Source organism: Ursus americanus, chromosome 7 (assembly GCF_024610735.1).
Source record: "Ursus americanus isolate L20-20 chromosome 7, mUrsAme1.1.p, whole genome shotgun sequence".
NCBI lineage: Eukaryota > Metazoa > Chordata > Mammalia > Carnivora > Ursidae > Ursus > Ursus americanus.
This window is the reverse complement of record NC_142133.1, coordinates 36801428-36829050: the sequence shown is the minus strand read 5'-3', so window position 1 is coordinate 36829050 and position 27623 is coordinate 36801428. Positions and strand designations below refer to the sequence as shown.

Genomic DNA, 27623 nt, shown 5'->3' with positions numbered 1-27623 from the left:
GTTGGGAGCCAGGACTTGGGAGCCAGACTAACAGAGTTCAAATCCTGCCACTCCTAGCTGTGTGACCTTGGATAACTACTGAACCTCTCTGTGTCTTAATAATCTGTAAAATGAACAAATAATAGTACCAATTTGATAGAGTTATGGTAAAGAATAAATGAGTCAACAGGTATAAAAAGCTTAGAACAGTGCCCAGCACATAAGTGCGATGCCAGTATTTACTGCTATCACTGATCACGGTATTGTTTCTTTGGTGTGGACCAGGTTAGCTTCTTGGCCGAGGGCTGACTCTTTCACAAACTGCCAGTGGGAGCATAGCTGGCCATAGTGTTTTCCAGAAGGCAATTTGGCTGCATGTTTCCTCAGCCTTAAAAGTATACATACACTTTGCCCTATCAACCTGTCCTAGAAATCTATCCAAAGAAAGCAATTGTAGATGTGCATAAAGATTTAACTTCATTTATAATAGTGAAAAATTGGAAACAACTTAAGTATCCAACAATAATGATCTATTTGTGTAAACTCAACCTCCACATGATTAAGGGTTAAGCAACATAAAAAATGGTGCTATTGAAATAGATTTATTGACACAGAAAGCTATTCACAACGGAGGAGATTAACAAAAGGTTAATAAATGAACAACGTGATTTCATTTTAGTAAAAGGACCAAACCCCAAATGTTCATCGCAATTACCTCCAAATGACAGCAAATGTTTTATTTATTCCTTTTATTTTTGTGCATTACTCAAAAATTTTCTAATTTTTCACAATGTGCATGTATTCCTTACATAATTTTTTTAAATTAAAGATTTTTAAGATAAAGGACAGTAGCGGGACGCTTCAGAAAAAAACATCACCAAGAAAATGAGAAGGTAATTCACAGAACGGGAGAAAACATTTACAAATGATATATCTGAGAAGGGATTTGTAACCAGAATATATGGAGAACTCGCACACCTCAATAATAAAAAGACAAACAACCCAACCCAAAAGGAGCAGTGCATTTTAACAGACATTCCCCTACAGAAGATCAGCAGATGGATAATAAGCACAGGAAAGGGGGCTCCTCATTAGCCAACAGGGAAACGCAAATCGAAGCCACTGTGAAAAAACACCGCACACCCACCAGGACGGCTATCATAAAAGGTCTGATGATAACGAGCGTTGGTGAAGACGTGGAAAAACTGGAACGTTACTGATGAGAGCCTACGAGGGTACAGTCACTCTGGAGAACAAGCTGGCAGCTCTTCAAAAGGTTCAACAGAGAGTTATCACATGACCCAGCAATTCTACTCCTAGTTCTATGACCAAGAGAAATGAAAACTTACAGCTACGCCGAAACTTGTGCAGGAATGTTCGGGCAGCATCATTCGTAACAGCCAAGACGTAGAAGCCAAATGTCCATCAATTGACGAATGGATAAAGAAATTGAAGAATGGATAAAGAAAACGAATGGACAAAGAAAACCCACACCATGGCCTATTATTTGGCAATAAAAAGCAGTGAAGAATTGATGCACTCTACAACACGGATGAACCTTGGAGACACGAGCGGAGTGAAAGCAGGCAATCACAAAAGACCACAGAGGATATGATTCCATTTATATGCAATGTCTAGAATAGGCAGATCTGAGACCAAAAGTAGATGAGTGGTCGCCTAGGGCTGGGAGGGGTTGGGAGGAACCGGCAGGTGATTGCTCTTGGGTACAGGGTCTCTTTGGGGTGATAAAAACGTTCTAAAATTGATTATGGTGATGGCTGCACAACTCTGTTAATATACTAAGAAACACTGAATCGTACACTAAATAGAACTCGTATTATACAGATTATCTCGATAGAGCTGTTAAACAAGAACGCGTGATCGAATACAAGCTTATAACCTCTAAAACAACAAGAAAAGTAGGAATCCCAAGTATGTATTCTAAGGAAATAAGAGTTAATTTTTTTTTTTAAAGAACAATCACATGGTCACCAAAAAAGACCAGAATCTTAGCACATCCAGTTTTCCTCGAGAACCTCTCTCAGCTGTAATTTCCTCGTCCCTCAAAGTTCCAGGCAGAGTCCAGTGGCTGGTTCTCCCGAGCAGACACACAGCTGGTGAGGAGCACAGGCGGTGGCCTTCCTAACTCCAGGTTACACCAGCTGGCCAGCCGCTCAGCGCCTCCTGTCCCCCCCTTCTTCCTGCATCCCACAGGCTAACCTCTTCTAATTCCCCTCTTGGCAGACATGATATGTGCAGCAGAATCATAATCTGTGTATTAACCAGTTTATTTTTTGCCTCTACAATCCTCTGCTTACCCCTTTGAACTTCCCTGCTTCTACTCCCTTGCCCTCTCTGGAGACCGTCATACTTCCGGCCGAGCCAACCTGGGTTTAACTCCACTGTGCATCCTTCCCACACAACCAAACGTGGCCAGAGGCGAAGAGCAAACCAGTTACTGCTCTCACTCCGAGTTCACGTCACAGCCTCAAGTGGGTCCCAGTGCTGTCCATCTATCCCACCTCAATTTCCCAGGCCTGGGATTCTCCTGTCTCCTAACACCCCCATCCTATACTTTCTGCTTTCCCCTCAGACCTCCGCCATCTCCTCCCTCTGCTCCCTCTTGGCCGGTGACCCTGCTTCCTCCTTTTCTTGGGAAGCAGAAGCAATGAGAAGAGACCTTCTGCAAGCCCTCACTGGCACCTGCACCATACCCTGCCTTCCCTCCTGTCACCACATGTGCTTGAGCCAAGGCCAACCCTTGCACTCATGCCCTAGGTCCCATGCCCCTGGCCTACTCAAGGACACCACTCCATGATCCTCCTCACCCTCGCCCAGGCCATCCGACACCCATCTCTACTGGGTCACTCCGCCGGCATTCAAACATGTGACACTAGTTCTCTGTCATTTAAAGAAAACTCTCTCACTTTCTCCTTCGTCTCCTAGCTCATTTCTTTCACCCCTTTACAGAAAAACTTCTAGAAAGAGTTAGCTACACTTGTGTCTAATTCTTGTTTTTCCATTGTCTCTGTTCAGCCAAAGCTTGTCAAGATCACCACTGGCTTCAACGATCCATCTAGCAGCAGTGTTTGATACGGTCAGTCACTCCTCTGTCCTTGAAATATCCCCCCTGCCTTGCAGAGGACCAGGGTAGTGTCCTCCCCCGTCACCAGCCAAGCCTTCCCCATCTCGGCTGATTCCTCCTGGTCACTCACCCTTTGGTCATCTGAGTGCCCCAGGGCTCTGTGCTCAGACCTCTTCTCCTCGCCATCCACTCTCGCTCCCTGGGCTTCCCCCTGAGACTTACATCTTCAATTGGCATCGATGCTGATGAATCCCATGCTCAGCTCTCTCCAGCCTGGATGACTCCTCTGAACTCCAGCCCCCCATTTCACATCTTCACATCTCCCACTGGACACCTAATAAGCATCTCAAATGTACCATGTCCGGAATCCAGCTCCTGACCATCCTCTGCCCACCTGCTCCTTCCAGTTTCCCTCGTGTAAGTAAATGGTTAACGCTTTTCTTCCAGATGCTCAAGCCCCAAACCCTGCAGTCCCCTTTGAGTCCCCGCCTCATGTCCCATGTTCAGCCCGTCGGCAAATCCTGTTGGTGCCGCCTTCAGTACGTACTCAGAACCAGACCACGTCTCCCAAATCACTACCCTCCTTGCTCCCCATCATCTGGAATATTGCGCCAACTGGCCTCCCAACTGGCCTCCCTGCTTTCAGCCCTGCCCAAAATCTATCCTCAACACCACAGCCCCACAGGATGGAACACACCAGCCCTCGGCGCAATCCCCCCAGTGATTTGCCAGCTCAACTCAGGAGAAAGCTGAAGTCTCTCAGGATGCGTCTCTCACCTCCCGGATCTCACGCCCTGTGTCTTTCCTCCTCATTCGTGCTCGCCCAGCCACAATGGCCTGCTTGGTCCTTGAGCACCTCTAGCACCCCCGTGCTCTTGCCAGGAGCTCTATTCCTCCCGTGGGTCACTTTTTCACCTCCTTCTAGTCTTGACTCAAACGCAATCTGCTTTATCCCCCTTTCTTCACCAGATTTTAAATCACGACCCCTCCCCCCAGCAAATCTTATTCCTGCTTCCTTGCTTTTTCTCCCTAGCAATTATCACCATCTGACATGCCATGGATTTTATTTAGGTGTTTGTTTACTGTGTCTCCTTCCCCATGAGGGCAGAGATCTCTATCTTTTTTAATACCCTATACCCAGTACTTCGAACACTGTCTGGCACGTATCTGGAGTTCAGTAAGTATTCGATGAACATATAAATGCCTAAACAGCGGGGATGAAGGGGGATATTTGGCTTTTAAATTTCCAAAGGCAGATAACATTGCTATTTAAAAAATGGGTTTAAGAGGATGTTTTGTCCAGCCAGTTTTCCCACCCTCTCCAGAGGAGATGAAAATGTAGAGGGGGAAAGGAAGAAAGAACTAGAGATTTGTGATGGTTTCAATGAGGCACACCCACACCCTGGCCCCCAGGTTAGCTCCAAAGTATATATGGAAGAGACCCCTCCACAGCCCTGGGGATGTGGTAAACAGCGGCCCCAAAGTTGCCAGAGGAATGGGGACATGAGGCACTTGGCAGAGACAGCTGCATGGGTGTCATGAGAGAGAGAGCCGCGGAGCCGTCTGTATTGCCTGTAGACACCAGAGTGTCATGAAAGAGTGGCCAAATTGTACCGTGTTTCCCAGAAGGGCTTGAAAATTAGTCGATAGAGAGCCAGGGGACCTGAGAGGGTCTCGTGGCCGAGATAACAAGCTATTGTCTGTGTGGTCCATGGGCCCAGAAATCAGCAGGCCTACAGACACAGAGTAGACGCATACTGGGGACCACGGGTCTCTGCCTGTGGAGGTCATGACATTCTGGAAGCCCAGCCCAGAATTTAGCTGCCTCCCAGGGGTAAGTACAAGGAGAAAAAGCCCAAAACTGACTCAGCTTAAGCCTGAACTACTGGAGGATACCAGGGCTTTTCTGCCATCAGGAAAAATGTGAGCTCAAAAAGGAGATTAAGTTGAATTACAGGAAAATAATGTTATGTTTTTAACACACTCACAGATGTGACTTGAAAATATCATTCCTGCTAGTTTACTAATTTGGCTTCTGATAGAGTTATTTCAAGCCCACTTTTTCCTTCTCTTCCTCAGGAAGTCCAAGAATAAGTTAGCACACCCAGAAGAATGAGCCCCACAGAAACAGGACAGCCCTTCCAGTCTTAACCCTGATGTGTCAAAGTCAGCCCCCCGCCCCTTTGATGTCAGTGGAATCCCATAATTCAAAACTCCAGAAGGGTAATGGTCATATGTTCTCAAATTCCAAGTGTGCTCTTGACCTCATTTTGCAACAGCCAAGCATCTAGTCTTGGAACGTGGCAAGGGGGAAAAACAAATGCAAAAGGCTTGATTGCTAAGTGTCATCTCGGGCTTCAGCAAGAAGTCTGGCCATTAAAGCTTTCTATCCCCATGCCCAAAGTTCAAGGCCCCTCGTTGTTCAGCCAGCCAAGCAAGTAAGTCTGATCAAGGCACGGCCTGGCAGCCTCTCCAATTTCAGCTAATAGCCAGCATTCAGTTCCTGAGCAACCAAAGCCACGTAACAAAGACATGCTTCTCTGGGCTTGATCCAGTGTAATGGGCACCCTAATCCCTCTGAAGACCCAAATCGGCACAGCACACACTGAACATTTAATCTCCCGTTTGCATTCAGGAGGCCTAACACATTTCATGAATACAGACAGAAAAATCGACGACAATAAGGCTAAGCCTGAGTTCCTGTTAAGTGAGGAGAGGTGAGGGTGGGGAGGAGGTCTCACTTATGTGGGACCGTCTCCCAGGATGACCACTTGCATCAAAGCGAAAGTTCCGGCGCAAGTCCACCTGTCACCGAAGTTACAGTGTTCAACTTTGCTCGGGTCGTTATGTGCGACTACTCACACCCACCTTAAAAAAAAAAGTCTATTTTTTTTTAAATAATTTTAAGCAGGCCTTCGTTACCTACATCATCCCAGAGGTAGATATCCTAGACTGTGTTGAAAGTGATTTCTCTTGCAGCACAAATCATTATCATCAAGATAGTAATAATGTAACCCAACACTGGGATTATGGCAAGGCTCTGGGCTGATGTTTACAAAGAGACTTAATGACCTGTAGGGTTTACCATGATAAATACCCTTATTGATACTGCCAGCATGATCACTTCGATCCCATCACCACTGCCCTAAAACTCAACACCTGCGTAACTAGAATAATGATATGATGCCTCTCGTTCTTTAATTAATGCCCTAAGTTTTAAGCAACGGAGACTATTTGCTCATGCACGCACAAATAAAAATGCAGATGTAACATATGCCTATTTATGCCTACATGTAGACCAAGCCCCCAGACACGCAAGCACTCCAATTTCCAACCTGCTCCATTCCATTCATACTAAACCTCTCATGCCCCAAACCCACACAAACATATGCCCACAACCAGCTACCATGTTGATTCAGCAGAACGCTACATAATCGTAACAAAAATCAATTATTTCCACAAGTGGAACACTGGGCTTTCAACCTCTTGTTGACACTGCCTATGGTCCTGCCTCTGTGTCTGTCATAGAGATCATTACTCCACTTACTCTGACTTCAAGCTGGACCAGCAGAGGTGGGAGGGAAGGGAAGACCTTTAACCAAAATGCTGAATTGTTTCCAAAAGGCCCAGTGAGTCAGTGTGCCTGAAATCTAGCAAAGTCAAGCAGATGGTGAGCAGAGAAGGGTCAAGACCTGATAATTTGACTACTGGCCTGTTCCAGATAGGAGACCCAAGTGGGCTGGGGAACCTCTGGGGAATGCCAGCTTACTAGCCCTCTCCCAACCCTGGAGCCTAAGGTAGATAAGATACACGAGCTCATGACTTGGCCCTCTGGGGACAGCATGACCACATACACCCATGCAGAAAGCCCAGAGGAGTGGGGTCTATCCAGTAGGGTGGATGAAAGAAGATCCCACCAGAGTCTTCTCACCTACGAAGAAAGCAGTGAGACATCACGAATTCAGAATTTGTGATGGTTCCAATAGGGCCCGGGCAAAAGCTTTCCTTACCTTCTTCATTCTGCTTATGTAGACAGTTTTGCTTAGCAGGAGTTCCAACAATCTACTTAAGAGAAAAACTATTTTTGAAGACTTTCCCGGGACTGCTGAAGCATTCATCAGACTACAGACACTAATCTTAGCTATCTTAAATTCAATTTTTAAAGTATTTTGGGGGAGCCTACTATGTGCCAAAGTCAACCTACTTTCTAGTTACTGTGTGCATTTTCATACACAAAATCACATTACTTTTCAAATATTTTCTATTTCGAACTTGCTGCTACTTCGGTCTGGCTTCCCCACCCTTCAGTTAACGTCAGAGAGGTGTTAAAGACGCTGGCTTGGTTAATAAGCTTCGGCAAGCATCCTCGCGGGGATGTTTACTCAGCCATGAGCCCTGCGCCAAGTTCCAAGCACTGTCCTGACCCAGGCTATGGGCAGGAGGGGACAGGGACAGGACAGTTAGGGGTAGGCAGGCAAGCGATGGGGCCTCAGAGAGAACTTCTTGTCCTGCAGATCTCCACAGAAAGCTGAGCATTTTTCCTCTGAGAAGAGATGAACCTTTTTTCTCTGGATAGGAAAACAGGTCCCTCACAGAGCAGGGAAAGACCTTTTGGGAAGAGGGGAGTATACGCGGGGTGGAGGCAGACACAAGAAGGGCTGGTTGAAGGGGGCTGGGGCCTCCTCCTGCCTGATGAGGCCCTGGAGTTTGCCAGACAAGTTTCACCCCGGGCTGTCCCCCCTGCAGTGTGCATCGAGGGAGGAGGGGTGCACCCCCGAGGAGACCACAGGAATGCCAAGCAGGGGAAAGGCGCCCGGAGCCAAGGGCTCCGGCAACGAGGATCCAATATCGGCGGGTGACTCCAGCCCCCGTAACAGGAGAGACCGTAAAGTATGTGCTCTGCTTCCCAACCAGCAAACACAGCAAATAACCAATTACTCCAAATAGCTAACAGATTTCGGCTCTGATTTCCCTCCCCTTGCCTCCCCTGTGCCTTCACTTGTCATTTGATGGGCGATTTGTATTTGCTCTGAGAAAATGAGAGAAGGAATGACTCACAAAGGAAGGTCCAGATTACACGCAGTGACAGGCATCAAACCTCCCTCATCAGAACTAATGGGAGTGGGGGGAGGCCAGGCTGCACTGGCAACACATCTGAACCAGAGATATTTTTAAAGAAGTACAGTTTTGTACTTTCAAGCACATACAGTAATTCTTGCTGAACCAATATTGCCAAATGCATGTCCTTAGGAAACCTACTTTAGGGAGAAGATAGGTGTCTTCTTAATTAGCACATCTGCTAGATACCAAAGAAGAGGTAAAATCCTTCGTGTTATTAAAGTTAAAATACTCCCCCTCCAACACTCAAGTTCAGAGGTGCAACCGTGAAGTCGGAGACAAACCGCCTTGGATGCCTTCTGGAAATGCTTCCTCACTTGGGAGCCACACCCTGTAATTGATTCCTTTGCTCACAAAACCTTTGCTTCAAAGTCTTGGGATAAATTGTTGTCAGTATTCATGAGCTGCAATGAGGCATTCCCCCCAAAACTTGGAATTAAGGGAAATAGGGCTGCCCTCGGAGAATTAGACCGTGAAATCAATGCAGAGTGGTTCAGAGCAAGGACAGGCAAAATCACCTCAAGGCAGAAGAGCAGCTCCTACACTAAGCCTTAACCCTACTTGGGTGAGTTGTATTAATACATGTAGAGAAAGAATATGTCAATGAAAAAAAGGAATTGACCAGTCCCACAAACACGAGAGAAGGGAGGGTTGGCTGTTGACAGCTGCACACATCAGCACCCTCGGGATGGTCTGGACCTTTGGAGATGGATGGATCTGTCCATCTCGGTCGGCTACCACTAAATTTTAAGTCACAGAACTGTCTCTCCTCATTCCGAGTCTTTACTCATCTCCGATCACAACTTGGGTTTCCCAATTGCTAAACCTGTAAGATACCATGGGCTGGGCCTTAACCCAAGGTCGTGATCCCCGGGCAGAAGTATTTCTCACTGTAAACTCATAAACTGGTAACCTTAGTTTGAGACTTGAATAATGAGTATCTAGCCCTAAACTCATCAGGTGTCTGAACCCAAGAGGATGAGGATCCACCAATCCTGTAGAAACTTCCCCAAAGAACACCCCCGCCTGGTGGGCCTGGTGGGAGAGAGTCTCCTCTACTTCAGAAACTCCTTACATGGGAGTCGATAGACGAGGACTGAGACCCTGACCTAGTTAGCTAGGTCACCTAGCTGCCACAGCAAACATAGAAAAGAAGCCCTTCGGTCCCATGGAGAAGCCTCTGATCCTGTTTTCCTTCTTACTTCTCCTACCCTGCTGGATTCCTAACTGAGCAAGGTAAAGATATAGCAATCTCAGACTGCTTTCTTCTTCCTTGTATAAAAGTTTGAGATTAGAAGGTGTCCTCTGAGCTCTCAGTACTTGACAAGCAAGGACTTCCTTCTGTAAGGACGGATGGAAAGAAGAGAATAAGGTTCAAAAGAAGGGGAGCAATATGAGGACTAAGACCAGTGTTATGTTAAAGAATTGAGTAAAAGAAGAAACCAAATGACTATGTTCGTAGAAAGTCTTAAGAGGATACAAGACGTAAGAGTACGCAGTCCTGAAGGACGCAGAACCTGCATGAAGACAAATACGCCTGCCAAATGCAAAACTCTAATAAAGACTTCGATTTCTAGCAAAATGACAAACCAGAGGGCCAGAGAAAGTCTCCAAGAACATCTAAATTAACAGATAAGATGTCTTTAAAATCCTTTTTAAATGCATGCTTGACCTGATGGGAATGTAAAGAAAATCCTTGGGGGCAAAGGAGAAAGAAAAATCCAGAGAAATGAGGAGCCGAAAGGCAAACTAACTGTGGGGCCCAAAAGCCCAAGTTGAACATTTTAGTGAACATTCAGTTTTAGTGAATCTGGGTTTGTAGCGTTTCCAGGCATCTGGTCAAGCAAACACATATCTGCTGTGAAAGAATGTCGCTTTCGTCCAGGCCTCAAGGAACTCTCAGATAAACTTCCAAGGAACATGAGCTCACAAGCGAAAATAGTATAAGACATAAGGAACAAGGCACCATGAGCAAGAGTCAGCTAGAAACACCGACTACATATCAGACCTGTTAAGACAACAGGAAACAGAAGTGTCAGAAATAGGACTTTTTTAAAAAAGCTGTTTAAAAATATAAAAGACATTAAAAATTATGCCAAAGGAGCAAGACACTTTCAAAAATAAATAAGCCGATTGCAGGGAGTGGGGAGGGAAGAACTTTTCAAGATAAAAATATAGCACTTAAGACTAAAACTCAATAGCTGGAGTCAAATAGCCTTTAGAAACAACAAAAGGCTTCACGAACTAGAAGATCTATCTTCAGAAATTAGCCAGCGTGCAACACAAAGAAACAAGTAATATGAAAGAAAGTTGAACTAACATGGAGAACAGAAAAGGTCCATCATAGATCTAATCAGAGTTCCAGAAGGAAATGATAGAATGGGGAATATGTAATGTTTAAAGAGATAGTGATTGAGAACTACCCAGAACTAATTAAAAGAAGAAGAAAAGAAAAAAAAGAAAACAGATCTCAGATTTAGGAAGATAACAGCACAATGGAAGCCAGGAGATAGTAAAATAGTCCCTTCAAAGTGCTGATAGAAGATAAGTGTCAGTAAAACTAGTATTTCCAAAATAAGGGTGAAATAAAAATATTTTCAAGCAATAATTTAAAAGTGAGAAAGTTTACAATGAATCAATTCTAATTATAGGAATTTCTATAAGCTCTACTTCAGGAAGAAAAAAAATGACCCAGGAGGAAGAAGACTGACATACAAAACAAAATAGTAAATGTGGGTATAGCTAACAGAAAATGGACTACTTTAAAAAATGATACTGCTTTTTATTGTTTTTATTTTTTTTTTTTAGATTTTATTTATTTATTTATTCAACAGAGATAGAGACAGCCAGCGAGAGAGGGAACACAAGCAGGGGGAGTGGGAGAGAAAGAAGCAGGCTCCTAGTGGAGGAGCCTGATGTGGGGCTCGCTCCCGTAACGCCGGGATCACGCCCTGAGCCGAAGGCAGACGCTTAACCGCTGTGCCACCCAGGCGCCCCATGATACTGCTTTTTAAATGGCACTTATTTATAAAGGTAAAACTAAAATATCGAACAGAAGTTTGTAAATTGGTATGGGATTGGAATTAAAGCATTCTAAATTCCTTGTAATGTTCTGGAGGAGGCTATAAATATTCATTAAACTTAGACTTGCTAAGTTGAATATGCACTATAAACTTTCTATGCTAATCACTAAAGGAATAGAAACAATGTATAGTTTTGAAACTGAAAAGGGAAGAAGGAATGGGGAGGGGAAGGTAATCTTTCAATCTGAAAAAGAAAAAAATAAGGGGGAAAAAGGGCAGGATGAATAAAAACAAAAAATAAGATGGAAGAAATAAATCCAAATATAATAGTAAACACAGTTAATAACTGGACTCGTCAACTCTCTACTTAAGAAAATAATATTGCCAGAACACATAAAAGAAAAAACAGAATCTATCTATTTGCTGTTCACCAAAGAGACACCTAAAACAAAGTCACAGGAAAGTTGAAAGTAAAACAACAGAAAAAGGTATACTAGGAAAATACTGGCCAAAAGGAAGCTGGTGTAGCTATATTAACATGAGACGAAGCAGACAAAAGTCTCATTAGCAGATACTTTAAAAGGCAACAGGGCAGAGGTTCACTACATATCATTAAAGGATTCCATTTTCTAGGAAGATATGAGAATTCTAAAAGTATTTGTGGCTAATAACACAGCATCAAATATGTAAAGGAAAAATAGGCAGAGTCATAAGGAGAAAATGACAAATATTCAATCAAAGCAGGATGTTCTAATACACCCCTCTCAGAAATTAATGAACGACACATACAAAAATCAGAATAAAAATAGATTTAAATAACACAATTAACAAGTCTGATCTAAATGGACATGTTACATGTAAATACATTTGGAGAGTAGACATTCTTTCCAAGCAAACACAGGACGGGTGCAAAGATGTGTCATATAGGGGCGCCTGGGTGGCACAGCGGTTAAGCGTCTGCCTTCGGCTCAGGGCGTGATCCCGGCATTATGGGATCGAGCCCCACATCAGGCTCCTCTGCTATGAGCCTGCTTCTTCCTCTCCCACTCCCCCTGCTTGTGTTCCCTCTCTCGCTGGCTGTCTCTATCTCTGTCAAATAAATAAATAAAATCTTTAAAAAAAAAAAAAAAAAGATGTGTCTTATAATAGATCGTAAAGCAGGTGATAAGACCGTAACTTACAGACCCCATTCTCTGAACCATAGCACAGTTAAGCTGAAACCAGTAGCAAAAAGATAACTTAAAACATAAGCTGGGGGGGCGCCTGGGTAGCGCAGTGGTTAAGCCTCTGCCTTCGGCTCAGGGCGTAATCCCAGCGTTCTGGGATCGAGCCCCACATCAGGCTCCTCCGCTATGAGCCTGCTTCTTCCTCTGCCACTCCCCCTGCTTGTGTTCCCTCTCTCGCTGGCTGTCTCTCTCTCTGTGTCAAATAAATAAATAAATAAAATCTTTAAAAAAAAGAAAAAAAAAAAACATAAGCTAGGAACTTCCAAAACCTATTTTTAAGCAATTCAGGTATCAAAAAGAAATAGAGCAAAAATCAGTAAATATTCAGAACTGGAAAACAACAACAACAACAAAAACCAGTCATCAAAACCTGTGGGATGCATAAAGCAGTACTTAGAGGGAATTTTTTAGCCTTAAATGTTTATATGAGAAAAGAAGAAAGTTTGAAAATTGATGAACTAAGCATAGCCCTTAAGAGGTTAAAAATAAAATAATCCTCCCAAATAACAGAAGGAAGGAAATGATAAAGAAATTAATAAACTAGAAAACAAGGAAACAATAAAATATCAACAGAGGTAAAAACTGGTTCTTTGGAAAGACAAAAAAATCTGACAAATTCTGGCAAAAATAATAAAATATAACCTTAGGAATTAAAAGGAACTTAAATGAAGAATAAAATTGAAAAAGTAAGAGGTTATTGTGAGAAATGCTACGTCAATAATTTTTAGGAAGAAATGGATAAATTCCTATAAAATATAAATCACCAAAAGTGACTCACATAGAAAAAGAAAACCTCAAAGGTCCTATAAACATTTTTTCAAATTGTATCAGCGTTTAAAATATCCCCAAGAAAAATACTAAGTCTAGACAGTTTTAGAAATGAATCTACCATTCAGGCAACAGACAATGTCAATCTTTTTTTCATTCATTCGGAGATTTAAAAAAGAGTATATATGCCCCCAAGTCATTTTATAAGATTAGTATTTTCTAAATATCAAAACCCAGAAAAAAACAGTCTCAGAAAAACAAACTTCAAGCCATTACCACTCACAGTAATTGATGCAAAAAAAATCCTAAACTAAAAATTTGCAACTGAATCTAGCAATGTAGAAAGAAAATAATAACAATAATGTATCATGCCAAGGATAGAGTGTTTCAGAAATGCAAAGTTGCTTTAGCATTTTAAAAAAAAATCTCTTGGGGTGCCTGGGTGGCTCAGATGGTTAAGCCTCTGCTTTCAGCTCACAGGGTTCTGGAATTGAGCCCCACATTGTCGGACTCCCAGCTCAGCAGGGAGTCTGCTTCTCCCTCTGCCTCTGCCTCTCTCCCCTGCTCATGCTCTCTCTCTGTCTCTCTCTCTGTCAAATGAATAAAATCTTTTTTAAAAAATCTCATAATGTAATTTACCACATTAACAGATTAAACAAATTATATGATCTCCTCAATAGATACATAAAAAACATTCAATAAAATTTCATATTATTCATGATAAAAACTCTTAGCTAACTAGTGATCATTCACCCAATGGACCAGTGGTATAACATAAAAATATTCACTTTTAAATTAGAGCAGATAAGAATACTCTATTATCAGTTACATAGAACATTGAACCAAAAGTCCTAGGCAGTGCAACAAGAAAAGGATATAAAAAAAAAGAAAAAGAAATTAGAAGTACACAGAAAAATCACAACTGTGATTAATCGCAAATTATGTGATAGACTACACAGAAAAACCCAGAAAATCATCGTGGAATTAATAAGAGAGTTTAGCAAAGTTTCTGAAGATAATATCAGTATATGAGAATAAATTTCATTTACATACAAGCAATAAATAATTAGAAAAGATACCTTTAAAAATCCAAGTTAAAAAAAAAACAATGCAGCACAAAATAATTAGAACTAAATCTATTAAAAGTTGTATCAGACTTTTTTGGAGAAAATTATATAAGTATATTGAAAAACATTAAAGAATACCTAAATAAATGGAGAGATTTTATCATGTCCGTGTTTAAAAGACAATATTAGAAAATGTTCTCCCCAAAATTGATCCAGAAATTCACTCAATCACAAATCACAACAGTTTTTCTAAAGAAGTTGACAAGCTAATTCTAAAATTGAGATGGAAAAGCACAGGACAAGGACAGCAATGACACTTCTAAAGATGAACAAGTTAGAATATTTCCTTTCCCAGATATGAAGGCTTATTCTAAAGCTCTAGTAAATTAGACAGTAGAGCATTAGTACAGGGAAAGACCAATGGAACAGAATAGAGAGCCACAAACCAACCCACACTTACATGGAAACCTGATATATGACACAATCGTCCTTATAGATCAAGAAAGGATAGGATAGGTCATTCTGTGATGATACAAATTCACTGGTTATCTACATGGGGAAAAAATAAAAAGAAATCTAATCTCTATCTCTCACTTTGCATACAACACAAATCAATTCCAGATGGGAAAAGGACTTAAGTATGAAAGGGCAAGATTTTAGAATTTTAGAATTTTGAGGAAAAAATGTAGATTAATATCCCCTTTAGAAAAATTTTATTTTATTTTATTTTATTTAAGATTTTATTTATTCATTTGACAGAGAGGCAGCGAGAGAGGGAACACAAGCAGGGGGAGTGGGAGAGGGAGAAGCAGGCTTCCCGCTGAGCAGGGAGCCCGATGTGGGGTTCGATCCCAGAACGCCAGGATCATGACCTGAGCCAGAGGCAGACGTTTAATTAACACTGAGCCACCCAGGCTTTGAACAATGCAGAGATGGGGGGGGGGGGGGGCAGAGAGAGAGAAAGAGAGAGAAATGAAATGATAGCCTAAGAGACCCGAAATATATGTAACAGCAGTTTCAGAGGAAGAGGACTTAAAAATGACTAGAAATTAAGGAAAGTAACCTAATAACAGAAAGTTTGAAGAGCTGGTTCTTTGAATGAAAAACAACCATAAAAATAAAAAAGATAACGTAAATCACAAAATTAGGAATGAGGATGAAAACAGGACAACACAGAAATGTTTTCTTTTATTGTAGTAATATATACAAATTCAAACTAATGTAATAAGCAGTATCTGGGAACATCTAGGCTATCAAATTGACAGAAGTAGAGAGTGATCAAAAAATCCCCTTCCAAAATAGGTCCTGGGTCCACTTTTCACACACAAAAGTACAGGGTAGATGTGTCTCATACAATTATACAAGATATGCATTCCTGAAAATCTAAAATTCAAAACTCATATAACATAACACCGTTTTCTTTTGTTTTTAAGATTTATTTATTTATTTGAGAGAGAGCGAGAGCGTGTGCAGGAGTGGGGAGAGGGGCAGAGGGAGAAGGAGAGAGAATTTCAAGCAGACTTCTGCTGAGCATGGAGCCCGACAAGGGGCTTAATCTCAGGACCCTGAGATCATGACCTGAGTCTAAATCAAGAGTCTGACGCTTAACAGACTGAACCACGCAGGCGTCCCACATAGCACCATATTCAAGAAAAAACGGTAAGCATCCTATTTATCAGCTAGCCCATAAATACAATTCACTTGGCCACCACCACCCTTTAAGTTACATGATTGTGAATCATTTTTCAAATTCAGGTGGATTCATATTACTACATATTTTATACATAAAGCCAGACTATTAAATGGTTTTTTTCTATTAACTGTTTATATCGTGCAATTTCCAATGTGTGTATTTCAGAGTCAGAGTGGCTTTAGTGTAGTTTCAAACCTCTGAGAAACAGTCATTCTCACACCATAGAAACTGCTCAGGAGCACAGAAAATGAGAAAACACCTCAAAAAAAATTTTATGAAACTATTATAATTCTGATATCAAAACCTAACAGACAACTGAAAAGTGATACTTATTAATAGAGATAGAAAAATCCTAAAGAAGTGAGAGCAACTCTAACTCGTGATCTAGACTGGAAGTTCTCACAAACTTGCCCTTCACCAGGATCAAGACACTGTCCATTCTCTCCGCCAACAATCTAGGGCACAGAGCCCGCCGGAAGCTGGTATGCCACTAGAGTTCCCATAGAGGAGTGGCAAGCTTACGACAGTCACCGTGCTGGTTCCCAAACCCATTTACGCCAGTTGTACCAACATGGTAATGAGATCAACAAGTCAATATTACAAAAATACATACAAATTGAATTTAAAAAGAAAGGGCATCTTATCTAGAAAATGGATTTAATGATTTTTTTAACTGATGAAAATTAAGAATGAGATTTTTAAGTTTTTATTCAAATTCCAGTTAATGAACATACAGCATAATATTAGTTTCAGGTGAATCACAACACAGTGATTCAATAGGTGAATTCACTATTCATCAAACTTTAACAAGCCTAAAGGAAAAATCGTAGATAATGCATTTTGGCTGTGGCTTATACCAGAAGGACGACGTGACACTCTGAGAGCAGATCCAGATTTAAAGAGGCCGTGGCAACATCAAGGGATTGGCATAGGAAGATACGTAGACAGGGTTAGAAATAAAATGTTTATGGTGTGTATGCATGGCTTTTAATCAGTCCCCATTCGATCAATGTTTTCAATTAGCCAACCAACTACCTGTCTTGATTGCACTGGATAAGAGGACTTCAATTATAGTAAATCGTAATACCATGACCAATTGACCGATTTGGGTTTACCCCCAGGATTGCAAGACAATTATACATTATGTTAACAGCACAATAGAAAACAAAATAATCGCCTTGATAAATGCCAAATGGCAGTGGATAAAATTAAACTCCTATACCTCATTTTTAAGCTATTAATAAACTAATAATAAAGGATACAACCTTGACAAAATCAAGACTATCTATCTGAAACCACCAATCATTATCACAATTAATGGAAAAATGGTAGAAGCTTCTCATTAGAATCAGTAACTCAACATGTTTGCTCACTAGCAGCTCAATTATCAAATGTTATTCTGGAAAAAGGAATAAGGCATAATTATTCGAAAAATAGTGACATATGTATTACAGTTTGAATAAAGCCATCTTACCTACCTGGAAACCCCAACAGAATCAATGAACAGCTCTCAGAACTAATGAAGGAGCTTACTATAGAGTCTGTTTCAAAGTAAATACACAGGATATTGTTTACCTATACTCTAACGATAAGCAATTAGACCAAATCACCAAAAAAAAAAAAAAAAGATAATCCATGTAGATAGCAACAAAGGCTATAAAAATGCCTAGGACTAAACATGAAATGGGCTGGACCTATCTAGAGTAAACAAAAATAACTCTTCCAAGAAACAAAATAAAAGACACTAGTGGAAATTAATATCATTGAATGTCCAATGATAGGAGAGTAGTTAAAACCTTACGGGTGTCCATATAATGGAATGACATGGCAGCCATGTTTTTTAAAGAATATAAAGATACGGGGAAACACCCACAATATACTTGTAAATGAAAGAAAATGCAGATCATAAAAAAGTACATGATTCCAATTTTGTTTTTTCACAAAAGGATGTACACATGCATAAAAGATATCCAAAAATGTAAGCACATCAAAATATTAACTGTGCTTATCTCCAACTGGTAGGAATCTAGGTGGTTTTCACTTTCTGCTTTACCCTGTGTTGTGTTTTCTATATTTTCTACCAGGGATAAAGCAGAAAAAAATTAAAAATATATATTGCCTCTTCCTAGAAATCCGTAAGACGCCAATACAGCAATGCCTCCCTGGCACCATGAACAGAATTTAACTGTTGGCGGGTCCTATCACTTGTGGCCACCCAGCAGCTCAGGGGCTGCTCTGGCTCTCGGTGTGGGACTTCACAAGGACATGGCAAAGGCTAAACACCAAGTCATCTTCCCTGAGGGACCCACTAAGATGACACCAAGGAAAGCAGCCCAGTTGCACACCATGGGCCCAGCAAACCATCTCAGAATCTGCTCAAGACAACCAAGGTTCCTCAGTCACACATACTTTTCATGCCTCTGGGAGGAGTAGAGAAAATCACCCTGCCATTGCCCACAGAAGCTTCTTGTGCCCCATGTCCCAGCAGTCCAGATCTAATCTAGAGACTTCCCTGTTTCCACTGGCCCGTGCAACCCCAACCAGCCCTCTGGTCCTCATGCCAGTAAACAGGACTAAGGTAAATCCCAGGATTAAGGTAAAACCCGCCAGATGCACTAAGAGATAACTCAGCGCTGTCTGTTTCTGAGAATCTCCCCCTAGCTTCCCCCCCACCCCTCCTCCACGACACAGGACAGGTCACTGTTCTCTGCTGGATCTCAGAAAATATAGTTGATCCCGAACAACGTGGGTTTGAACAGCATAGGTCTACTAATACACAGAGTTTTCCAATAAATACAATACACTGCTGTAAATGTATTTTCTCTTCCTGATGATTTTCCTAACAGCATTTTCTTTTCTCTAGCTTACCTTATTGTAAGAATACAGTACGTAATACATGCAACATACAAAATGTGTGTTTATTGGCTATTTATGTTATCAGAAAGGCTTCTAGTCAACCGTAAGCTAGTAGTAGTCAAGGTTTTGAGGAGTCAAAAGTTATCTGTGACTTTTCTACCATGTGGGGGCTAGCGCCCCTAACCCCCATGTTCAAGGGTCAAATGTACTTCCTTTCTTACCCTCCCACTCTCCTTCCTCTGTTTCCTGCCTTCAGTCCCTACCCCCACCCCCAGCCCCTCAGGGAAATCAAAGAGCCCACAAATAGTAAACAATACATACATGAAGACTGGATGGAGAGGATGCCATGTTAGTGGGGGCAGAGCCCAACAGACCATCTGCAAGCTACAAATTAAACACGCTGGTTAGCAACAGGTTTAGAGAAACCACTTCGGGGAAGACTGGGCAGCCCTGAGGAAGGACAGCGCTCCAACCAGGGGAGGCTGCAGAAGTTACGGGAGGAGCATGTGTTTCGGAGTTAGATAAGACTGGGTCCAAATCCTGGCCCCACTGTTCTATCAGCTAGCTGTGTGACCTTGGTCAAGTCCCCTGACCTCTCTGAGCCAGCATCCCCATCCAGAGAATGGGTACAAAGCCCAGCTCCCAAGGCAACAGTGAGTATGGAGCTAAAGGCCATACACAGCTAGCACAGCTGAGGCCCGTGTTAGGGGCTCAGCCAATGCCCCTCTCTTGCCCACGTTCTCACTGCCCTTGGCACTGCTCACGCAATGCCATTCTCACATACTCTCCCTGCCCAAACCTCCCGATCTCAGACGTCCTCCAAGCTCCCCATCATCCCTGGCGGTTTCTTCTAAGAGCTGGACCACACCAATCCCTGCTTGGGCACGGTTCCTAAGTCTAGTTTCAAAGATAAGAACCAGGGCATCTTACAGCTTCCCCAAAGGCTGTAAAAGGGGGGCTTTAAGAGTGTTATAGTCCAACACGCCTTTGCTATCCTAGAGAAAACCTCCTGCAGCCTTTCTGGCATCAGATCCTTGCCTGCAGTCTTCTGGTCCCGTGACTCAGTACTTTATAGGGTGAATCCCTGGGCTGCGTAGTCCATAGAGCCTCAGGAGTCCGGACTGGAGACAGGTGACTTTTTCAGAGATCACTATCATGGTCCCAGAGAAGGTGATGGGGCTCTGGGTGAGTGAGTGCCAGTCTAGGTGGCAGAGCCAGCAGGTGCATTCCAGGCAGAGGAGATAACAAGTGCAAGGAGTAGAGGAATAAAAGGAGGCACAGTCGAGAAAGCAAATGGCTTGGCTCAGGAAGGAAGGCACTAGGCCGCAGGCAAATAAGGCTGGAGGGCTGAGGAGACCAGCCAGGATGCAGACTCCCAGAGTTAGACCCTCTCTGCCTTGAACCCTGAGCAGGGGGCTCCAGGAGACTCCACGGGACGCTGAGCCCCAGGTGGCTGTCCTCTCTCTGGCAGGAAGAACCTGGGAGGCTCACTCACGTGGGGGTCAGAAAGGGCTCAGGAAGGGCAGGAGGAAGTCTGCTGGGACCCAGAGGGAAGTCTTGGAACCCAAAGACCCATCCCTGCCCTGTGAAGGGGGAATCACTGAGGGGATCCAAGCCTCCCCTAAACCAGCCTTACGGCTGCTCAGAGCCAGAAGCACGGGCAATGGCCAGTGGGCAGCAGGCCAGGCCGCTGGATGGTGCCGGGGGGCTGGCCACATGTGTTGGTGGGTGTGGTGTGACCCCTGGCAGAGACTGGGTGAACTCCACACAACCCCCCGGCCGCCTCTGCCCCTCCCGCTCTCATTCTGAACCTCACAGAAGCCTTCTTGTTATTTTTAATACAGTTTGTTTTTAGAAAGGTGAGAGGGAAACCGGCAGTTCACCAGAGCAAAAGGGAGAAAAAATAAAGCTAAACATAGAGCTCCAAAGATCTGGTCCCGCTTCCGAAATTACACGTTCCCCTTTGGGACTCGGGCATAATTTGCCGCTCCAGTTCTGGGAGCACGTTGCCACCTTCACGGCGTCCCAGAGACTATAAGTGGACCAGCAGGCTCAAAATGAGCCCCAGCCGGGAGCCGGGGAGTGGCTGGCCTCAGCACCCCAGCCCACAGCGCGGGGAGCGGGTCTTCCCACCTTCTGATGCCCTCTCCACGCCAGCCTGCATTTCCTCCAGTACCTGCCCGCCTCACACACACACACACACACACAAACACACGTGCATGCACACACACTCGTACACGGAGTCCCACTGCCGAGCCCGTGCTCCCATTCCTTTGCCCACCAGGAAAGCCCTCTCCCCTCTGCTATTCTAACCCCACCGGCCTCTGAGGCCAGCCACCCGCAGAAGCGTTCCTGATCACTTAGCCCCTGCTGACCCACAGGGGCCGAGAGAGTCCCTGATCTCTGTGCCCAGCTGCCAGACCATCTCACATGAGATTAGCTACTCACCTCTCATCTCCCAACCGGGGTGAAAATTTCAAGGCATTCTCTTTATCCCTCTTCACCATGCACATGGTCCCCACCCCCAGACCCAGAAATTCTCCTTCTCTGGAGACTTACAGGGGAGCCCCCCTACCCAGGGTGGGCTTGCAGAATGATAGGTAAGAGTCACCCGTGACCAGGTAACTCCAGGGGCATCTCAGCGCCTGCATGGTGCGGGATGGGCGGGGTGGGCAGGGGCACCGCCTCTACTCTGAGCTTCCAGACCCTCAGTAGGAGATGGGGGGGGGTGCTCTGTGTGTGTCTTGCACGCTCTTTCTCTCCACCGCTTCAAATCAGAACACCAAGAACCAGCTCAATGAAAAAGCAGATTAGTAAACAGAGACCCCAACTATGTTTTAAAGAGAGAAACAGAGTCTGATTCAGAGTCAGCGACAGAGAGAGAAGCTCAGGGGAAAGGAAAGGATGGAGAAGGCTATGTTGGTAGCAGTTCATTCTGATTGTGTCCTTGGTTGGAGGGGATGTCTATTTGTTCACAATTATCCTACAGTTTCAAAATATCGTGTAATTAATATGTATTTATAGCCAGAGAAAAATTAATATATCCTTTTTAAAATCAGAGCATTAAAAGGAATGAAATAAGGTCTGTGCTCCCTCTTTGAGGACATACCCAGGCCTGCCCTCAGAATGGTCAAAGTCAAGGCCATGACTCCTCAACACCACCTACCAAGTCTAGACACACCTTGCACACACACCTGCCCCCAGCTGCCCCACCCCTCACACACACTCGCGTGCACGCATACACACTACCCCACCCCCAGGCTACAGGTCTAAAATCTACACAAAGGAGAGCTGCACAGACCAGGAAGGAACCGTGGAGTTAATTCACGTGAGCCTATCTCCTGCGGACCCTTGTCCCCAGAGAAGAGTGCAAGAGGCCAGCACCCACCCCACGGGGCCCTCCTCGCTCCGACACGGCTGCCTCCCTAGAAGCCCAACAAGGCCGAGTGGACAGACCCGCTTATACATACATTTCGGACCATCTCTAGAATTGGCTCCTTCTGACAGAAACCAAACATTTCTAGGAACCTGAAAAACTCTCTGCTGGGTCAGCCCAACGACAGCATCAGCAAAGAGTCTGAGATGACATTTCTAATGGGTGGCAGACTCCTCCCAGGAACTGAGCCAGTAATGGCACGGAGGCTCCTCAGCAGAGAGGAAGTACCACTGAAGAAGGAGACAGGGGACGAAGACCGAAGCCGGATCTGGCAAGAGCATTTGAGGCTGGGGAGGAGTCCTCAGCCGGTCCGCAGCCAGGACCCAGTGAGCTCAGCAGGGGGGCCACATCACCATGAGCAGGAAACAGGCTGCTGAGAAACACGGGGTGGACAGACACGAGCCAGGCACAATCCAGATTCTGCCAGACTTCTCATCCCTCCAGTCCCCAGAGGGCAGGGACTTCTATTTTAGCCGGGGGAGGGGAGAAGGGATATGAGCCCAGCCAGAATTATCTAGCAAACCATTTGGAACTGGTGCCTATTGCCTCCTTGATCTGCCTCAGAATGGCTGGTCCTCCCAAGTGCCGAGCGGTGTGCAGGAGAGCCAGAGGGAGCAAAAGATTTCCTGTCCAACCAAATACGATCACTGGATCTCAGAGAAAAACACAATGCAGAATTGGTTTTTCCCAAGTCCCCCATCAGATGCCACCAGGCCAGGGCTTGCTGGAGACCGGCACTGGTCTCCCTGCTGGCCTAGGGTTCCTTGAGAGGAGGGCTCTGTCTCCTCCATCAGACAGGAAGCTCAGTGAGGCCAGGGTCCAAGCCTCCTCCATCAGAGCAGACAAATCTCACTTCCTCCTTCTCCTGGCCCCCCTCTGAGGCCCTGAGAGCCCAGCCCCTTCACATGTGGCCACACCTCCAGGAGCCCAGATCCCAGCTCCTCACCCTTTGCCTGGCCAGCAGCTCTAGCCAGAGTGGCCATGGACTCCCACGAAGAGCACAGACCCTGCGCTGGCTCAGACCGCAGCCCCGGTTCACTCATGTCAACGCCGGGAGGGTGTCCAGACTGGGCCTCCTACCCGTCTGCCTCTGGCTGTGCCTGTAGCCAGCAGGACTCAAAATAGTCCCCCCTCCACCATCTGAGTCTGTAGACATTTTGAGGGCAGCACACACAGAACGGAAATCCTGCTGGGCAAGCCCTGCACTTCCCCGCACAGACCCAGACAGCCCACTGAGGGGGCGGGAAACAGGAGCCAGGATTGGGAAGCCTGGAGTTTGGGGCTAATTATCTGCCTAATTCAGCTACAAACACCTACCCAGGCCAGAAGGCACTAGTATTGAACACAGCTAAATCCTGGTAGGACCATCCAGAATTTCTACTTGGTTTTTCCCAGTCTAGTGAAGCTCCTCTTCAGACCCACATGGAGAATAGGCAGGTCATCTATCTATCCATCCATCCATCCATCCATCCATCCACCCACCCATCCATCCATCTGTCCATCCACCCATCCAGCTAGACTTCACTGAGCACCTCCTTTAAACCAGTCCTGTGCTGGGCATTGAGGACACAAAAGGATTGCACCCCTTGACTTCCCTGAGCCTGGTCCGGGGAAGGTGCTGACATTTGCAGAGACAGGACTTGCGGAAGGGAGAGAGCCAGGGACACATCCTGGACAGAAGTGACCACACCTAAGTTGAGTCTTAAAGAATGATCAGGAATAGACCAGAAGGTGTCCCCAGAAGCAAGGATGGTGGGCAGAACCCCAGAGAGTCACAGAGGTAAGAGAGACGGAGAGTGTGGGACTTCTGAGGACCCTTAGCATCAGAGAAACTATAGAGCGAGACCTCTTGTCTCAGCAGCAGCTAGGCTCATACCAGAGATGCTCCCTTGGAAGCGGCACAAAGGTGAAAGGTGCACAGGCGGAAGAGAAGCAGAAATCAACCCTAAACGCTAGAGGGGAGTCCTGTAAACACATCGCCAGGGCAGCTCTGAGGTCCTGAGCCCAACTCAGCACCCCAGCACATTCTCTTGCTCCTGAGGCCGATATTTGTTTGGTGGTTTAAAGAAAACAGAACCTCCTGAAGCGGGATGCCGTCCCTGGGTCAATAAACAGGCCAAGAACCTAAGGACACATGTATAGTCTACACAGGCTGGAGGTTCTGCCTCCGGGCAGCGGGGAAGCTCTGGGAGCCCCAGGTGCCAGGGGTGTGACCCGTGACCAGCATCATGCAAAGCCGGGAGGAGGGCAGAACCCCTGGAACAGACAGCAGGTCAAGGCTGGTGCTTGCTGTGAGGCCATCTCCACCAAGGGAAGGACTGGGTGACCTTGGCCCTACAGGAACTAGAGCAGCCCAGGGCCCAAGGGCAGGGAGCGTGCTCCCTGCTCCGTAAGAGATGCCGCAGACCTCCTGGCCGGCAGCTCGGCATTGGACTCTGGGTCAGTAGCTGGCCCTTGGTTGCCGAGTGCATCGCAAAGGGATGCCTCTTTCCTATCCACAGGCTTGGATTCCCTTGGAATAAGATCTCCCTCCTGCCCCTCACCCTTTCTTTTCCTGGAGGTGGAGGGAATGGGGCAAGAGGGACTATTGGCTTGGACACAGACCCCCTCCTTTTCAGCTGCTTCCAAGGTGCCCTCACGCATGGGCCTATAGATGAATCTAGCCTTAAGCAGGGTTCTGGCTGGGGTAAGGCAACGGGGCTGGAGCACCTCAACACTGCCTGGTCACTCTCTCCCCTGTCTTCCTTCTCTCTCTTTGCTGCCCCCACCATGATTTCCTGAGTAATTATCAGGGAGAGCCCTCAACATGGCCCTCTAGGCAGAGGGCCCATTTTTTTCACAGGCTTTGGGGAAAATGAGTGGTTTTTGCTCAGGAGACCGCACACAACCTTCCCCCAACCCCTCCACCCCGCTCCTGACCAGACTGAAAGCTCCCATCTGGGTTCCTCCACCTACACAGTGTCCAGCCCCCAGGGTAGGAGGAAGGGGGAGGGGCAGCCAAGGCCCACGGAGCCGGTGTCTCTCCCCAGGAACCCGGTGCTCATCTTACCTGTATGGGGATGAGGGGCTCCTTGTCATCGATGTCAATGAGCACGTCTTCCCCAGGACTGAGTAAACTCACATCATCTGTAGGGAAGAACGGTATCCGGGCCCGAGAGCGCCTCCCTCAGGAGCTCATCCCTCTCCAGCCATAAGACTCAGCAGGGATACTGACACAAGAGGGCCTCAGCCTTCCACACTTCTCAACCTGTGTCCTTCTCTTCCCACCCAATTCTTCCCTCTCCCATCTCTGTCTCTCCCATCTTTTTCTCACATTCCCTGTCTCCCCGGTTCTCTCTCTCCCTCCTCATCCCATGGAATCCCTTCCTTTCTCTCTCCCTCAACTATTCTCCCACATCCTCCCACCGCAGCCCTGGCCTCTCAGTAACCCTGAGCTCAGTGATACCCCGAGGAAGGCAAGATTCCCACCCTCCCGGTCCTGGTCAGCTAAGCAGAAACCACTTCTCGCTCAGGTCCTGGTAAGAGGAGGGCTCACCTGGGAAGCCCCACCTGCCCCAGCCCCTCTGCCCTGGCGTCTCCCTCAACAGCCCCATGCCCTACCTGGGCCGCCCTGTGGGGACGGACTCTCCTCGGAGTACAGGTCACACATGAAGCTCTCCAGGGAGCGTACGGTACACTGGCCCACCACAGGCCGGCGGCCAAACTGGCGGTTATCAATGACCTTGATCACGATGGGGGGACAGTAGAGCTCCTCCCTGGGCAGCATCTGGACAGAATGGGAGGGAAGCTCTAGGCGGTGGCCTGAACCCATCTCTGGAGGCTTCGGGGCGGGGGGTGGGGGGCTCTCCTTCACAGAACAAGTTCAAGGAGTGGAGAATGACTATAAACCCACACCTAACCCCCAAGAGCCATAAATCCAAAGTGGTGGTTGGCCGAACCCAGGAGCTAGCCAGGGCAAGAGAAGCCACACAGCTTTTCAGTCTGCCCCTTGCATGCCGTATGCAGAGGCTGACTTCTCCCCCACAGCCTTACCTTCCAAACACATCCAGCTCAGCCTGAAGCTAAAACAAGTCTACTTTCCCTGAACCCTCACTGGTCGGGGAGGGGAAGAAGGGAGAAGTTGGCCCAGGACTCAACATTTCTTGCAGACAGTCCCCCCCAAGTGGATACTCAAGAGTTGGCTTACAGACCCAGATTCTTCTCCTCCCAACCCCAGCCCCAAAAGCACTTTGAACACAACTTGAAATAATTTATATGCTCTCCTTCGGTGGCGGCTTTGGCTCAGCCAAAAGGAGGCTCCTGTTGACAGCCACTGGGCCTGGAATTTCTATAGTGCTTTCATCTTGCAAACCATTTTCCTTTCCTCAGACTTGCCTTACTCCGGCCACTAGGCCCAGGCAGCCCGGGAAGCTGCGGAGGGCTGGGGGCCTGCGGGCCGTGGGGGTGAGCCCACAGCGAGGCTGGAGGAGGACCCAGTCAGGGAAGGTTTGGCGGAAGGTCAGAGCCTTGGCGGGCCCCTGAGGAGAGCTCCAGAAGGCTGAGAACTGCCCTGGTAGGGAAGGGTGGGTCCTTGGGACTTCTATGCCTCAGTGTCTGGGTAGGAAGGAGCAAGCTGACCCCATCTGTGCTGCTCACAGGCTTCAACTCTTCCAGTGATGAGAGGGTGAGCGCCGCTTCCCCATTTCCACGGAGGAAATGAGGTGGGAAAGATGCCATGACCTAGCCAGCACCCCACAGGGAGTCTGAGCAGACACCCGAGCTGCTCGGAGCCCTGAGGACATTCTAGGCACCGGGACTCTGGAAGGAGTCGGCAAGGAGGTCAGGCTTACCACTTCCATGAAGAGGGTGCAGATGTCGAAGTTGGGGTTCTTCCGGAGGTTCTTGATGACACAGGACTGCACCGTCTGGCCCCCGCACTCCACCACGAGGCTGGGGGAGGAGATACTGGCCAGCTGGTAACTCTTCATGTTCCGTAGGCCCCATGCCAGGATCTGGGGACACAGAGTGAGGCGAGCAGCTGGAAAGGCCCCAGGCCCCAGGCAAAGCCAGGGCCAGGAACAGAAGGGGCCAGGCTGCCTCCCCACCCCAGAGCCAGACTCACCTCTATGGCAGTGCGCTGGAGAACCGGCTTGATGTTCTGGGGAACCATGTAGATGTTGGCCTCCCTCTGAGGCGGTGGGTAGGGCAGGTCTGTGTCCTCTGACTGCAGGGGGTGTCAGGCAGGACGGAGACAGCGGTGGCAGGAAGACCAAGGCAGAGAGATGAAAAAGGGGAAGGACAGTCAGGACAGAAAGAGGGACATGTGTGGAGAGACAGAAACAGAGAGGCAAAGGCCACAAGTGGGCAAGCAGGCAAAAACAAGAAAACGAAGT

The 27623-nt window shown here is 46.2% G+C and overlaps 1 protein-coding gene across 21 annotated transcripts in view; it reads right to left on the bottom strand.

Annotated features, from left to right (window-relative positions):
• DYSF (dysferlin) overlaps positions 1-27623 on the bottom strand; it is a 204453-nt gene that overhangs the window by 35474 nt on the left and 141356 nt on the right. For 12 of the 21 annotated variants that reach the window (XM_087863515.1, XM_087863520.1, XM_087863522.1 and 9 more), the window contains 5 exons: positions 27353-27454; positions 27081-27242; positions 25852-26017; positions 25301-25377; positions 19137-19199 (listed from right to left, as the gene is read on the bottom strand). In XM_087863515.1, coding sequence (XP_087719641.1) covers positions 19137-19199; positions 25301-25377; positions 25852-26017; positions 27081-27242; positions 27353-27454 — 570 coding nt within the window. The remainder of the gene's footprint in view (positions 1-19136; positions 19200-25300; positions 25378-25851; positions 26018-27080; positions 27243-27352; positions 27455-27623) is intronic. The other 9 variants (XM_087863524.1, XM_087863528.1, XM_087863532.1 and 6 more) reach the window with 1 other exon arrangement.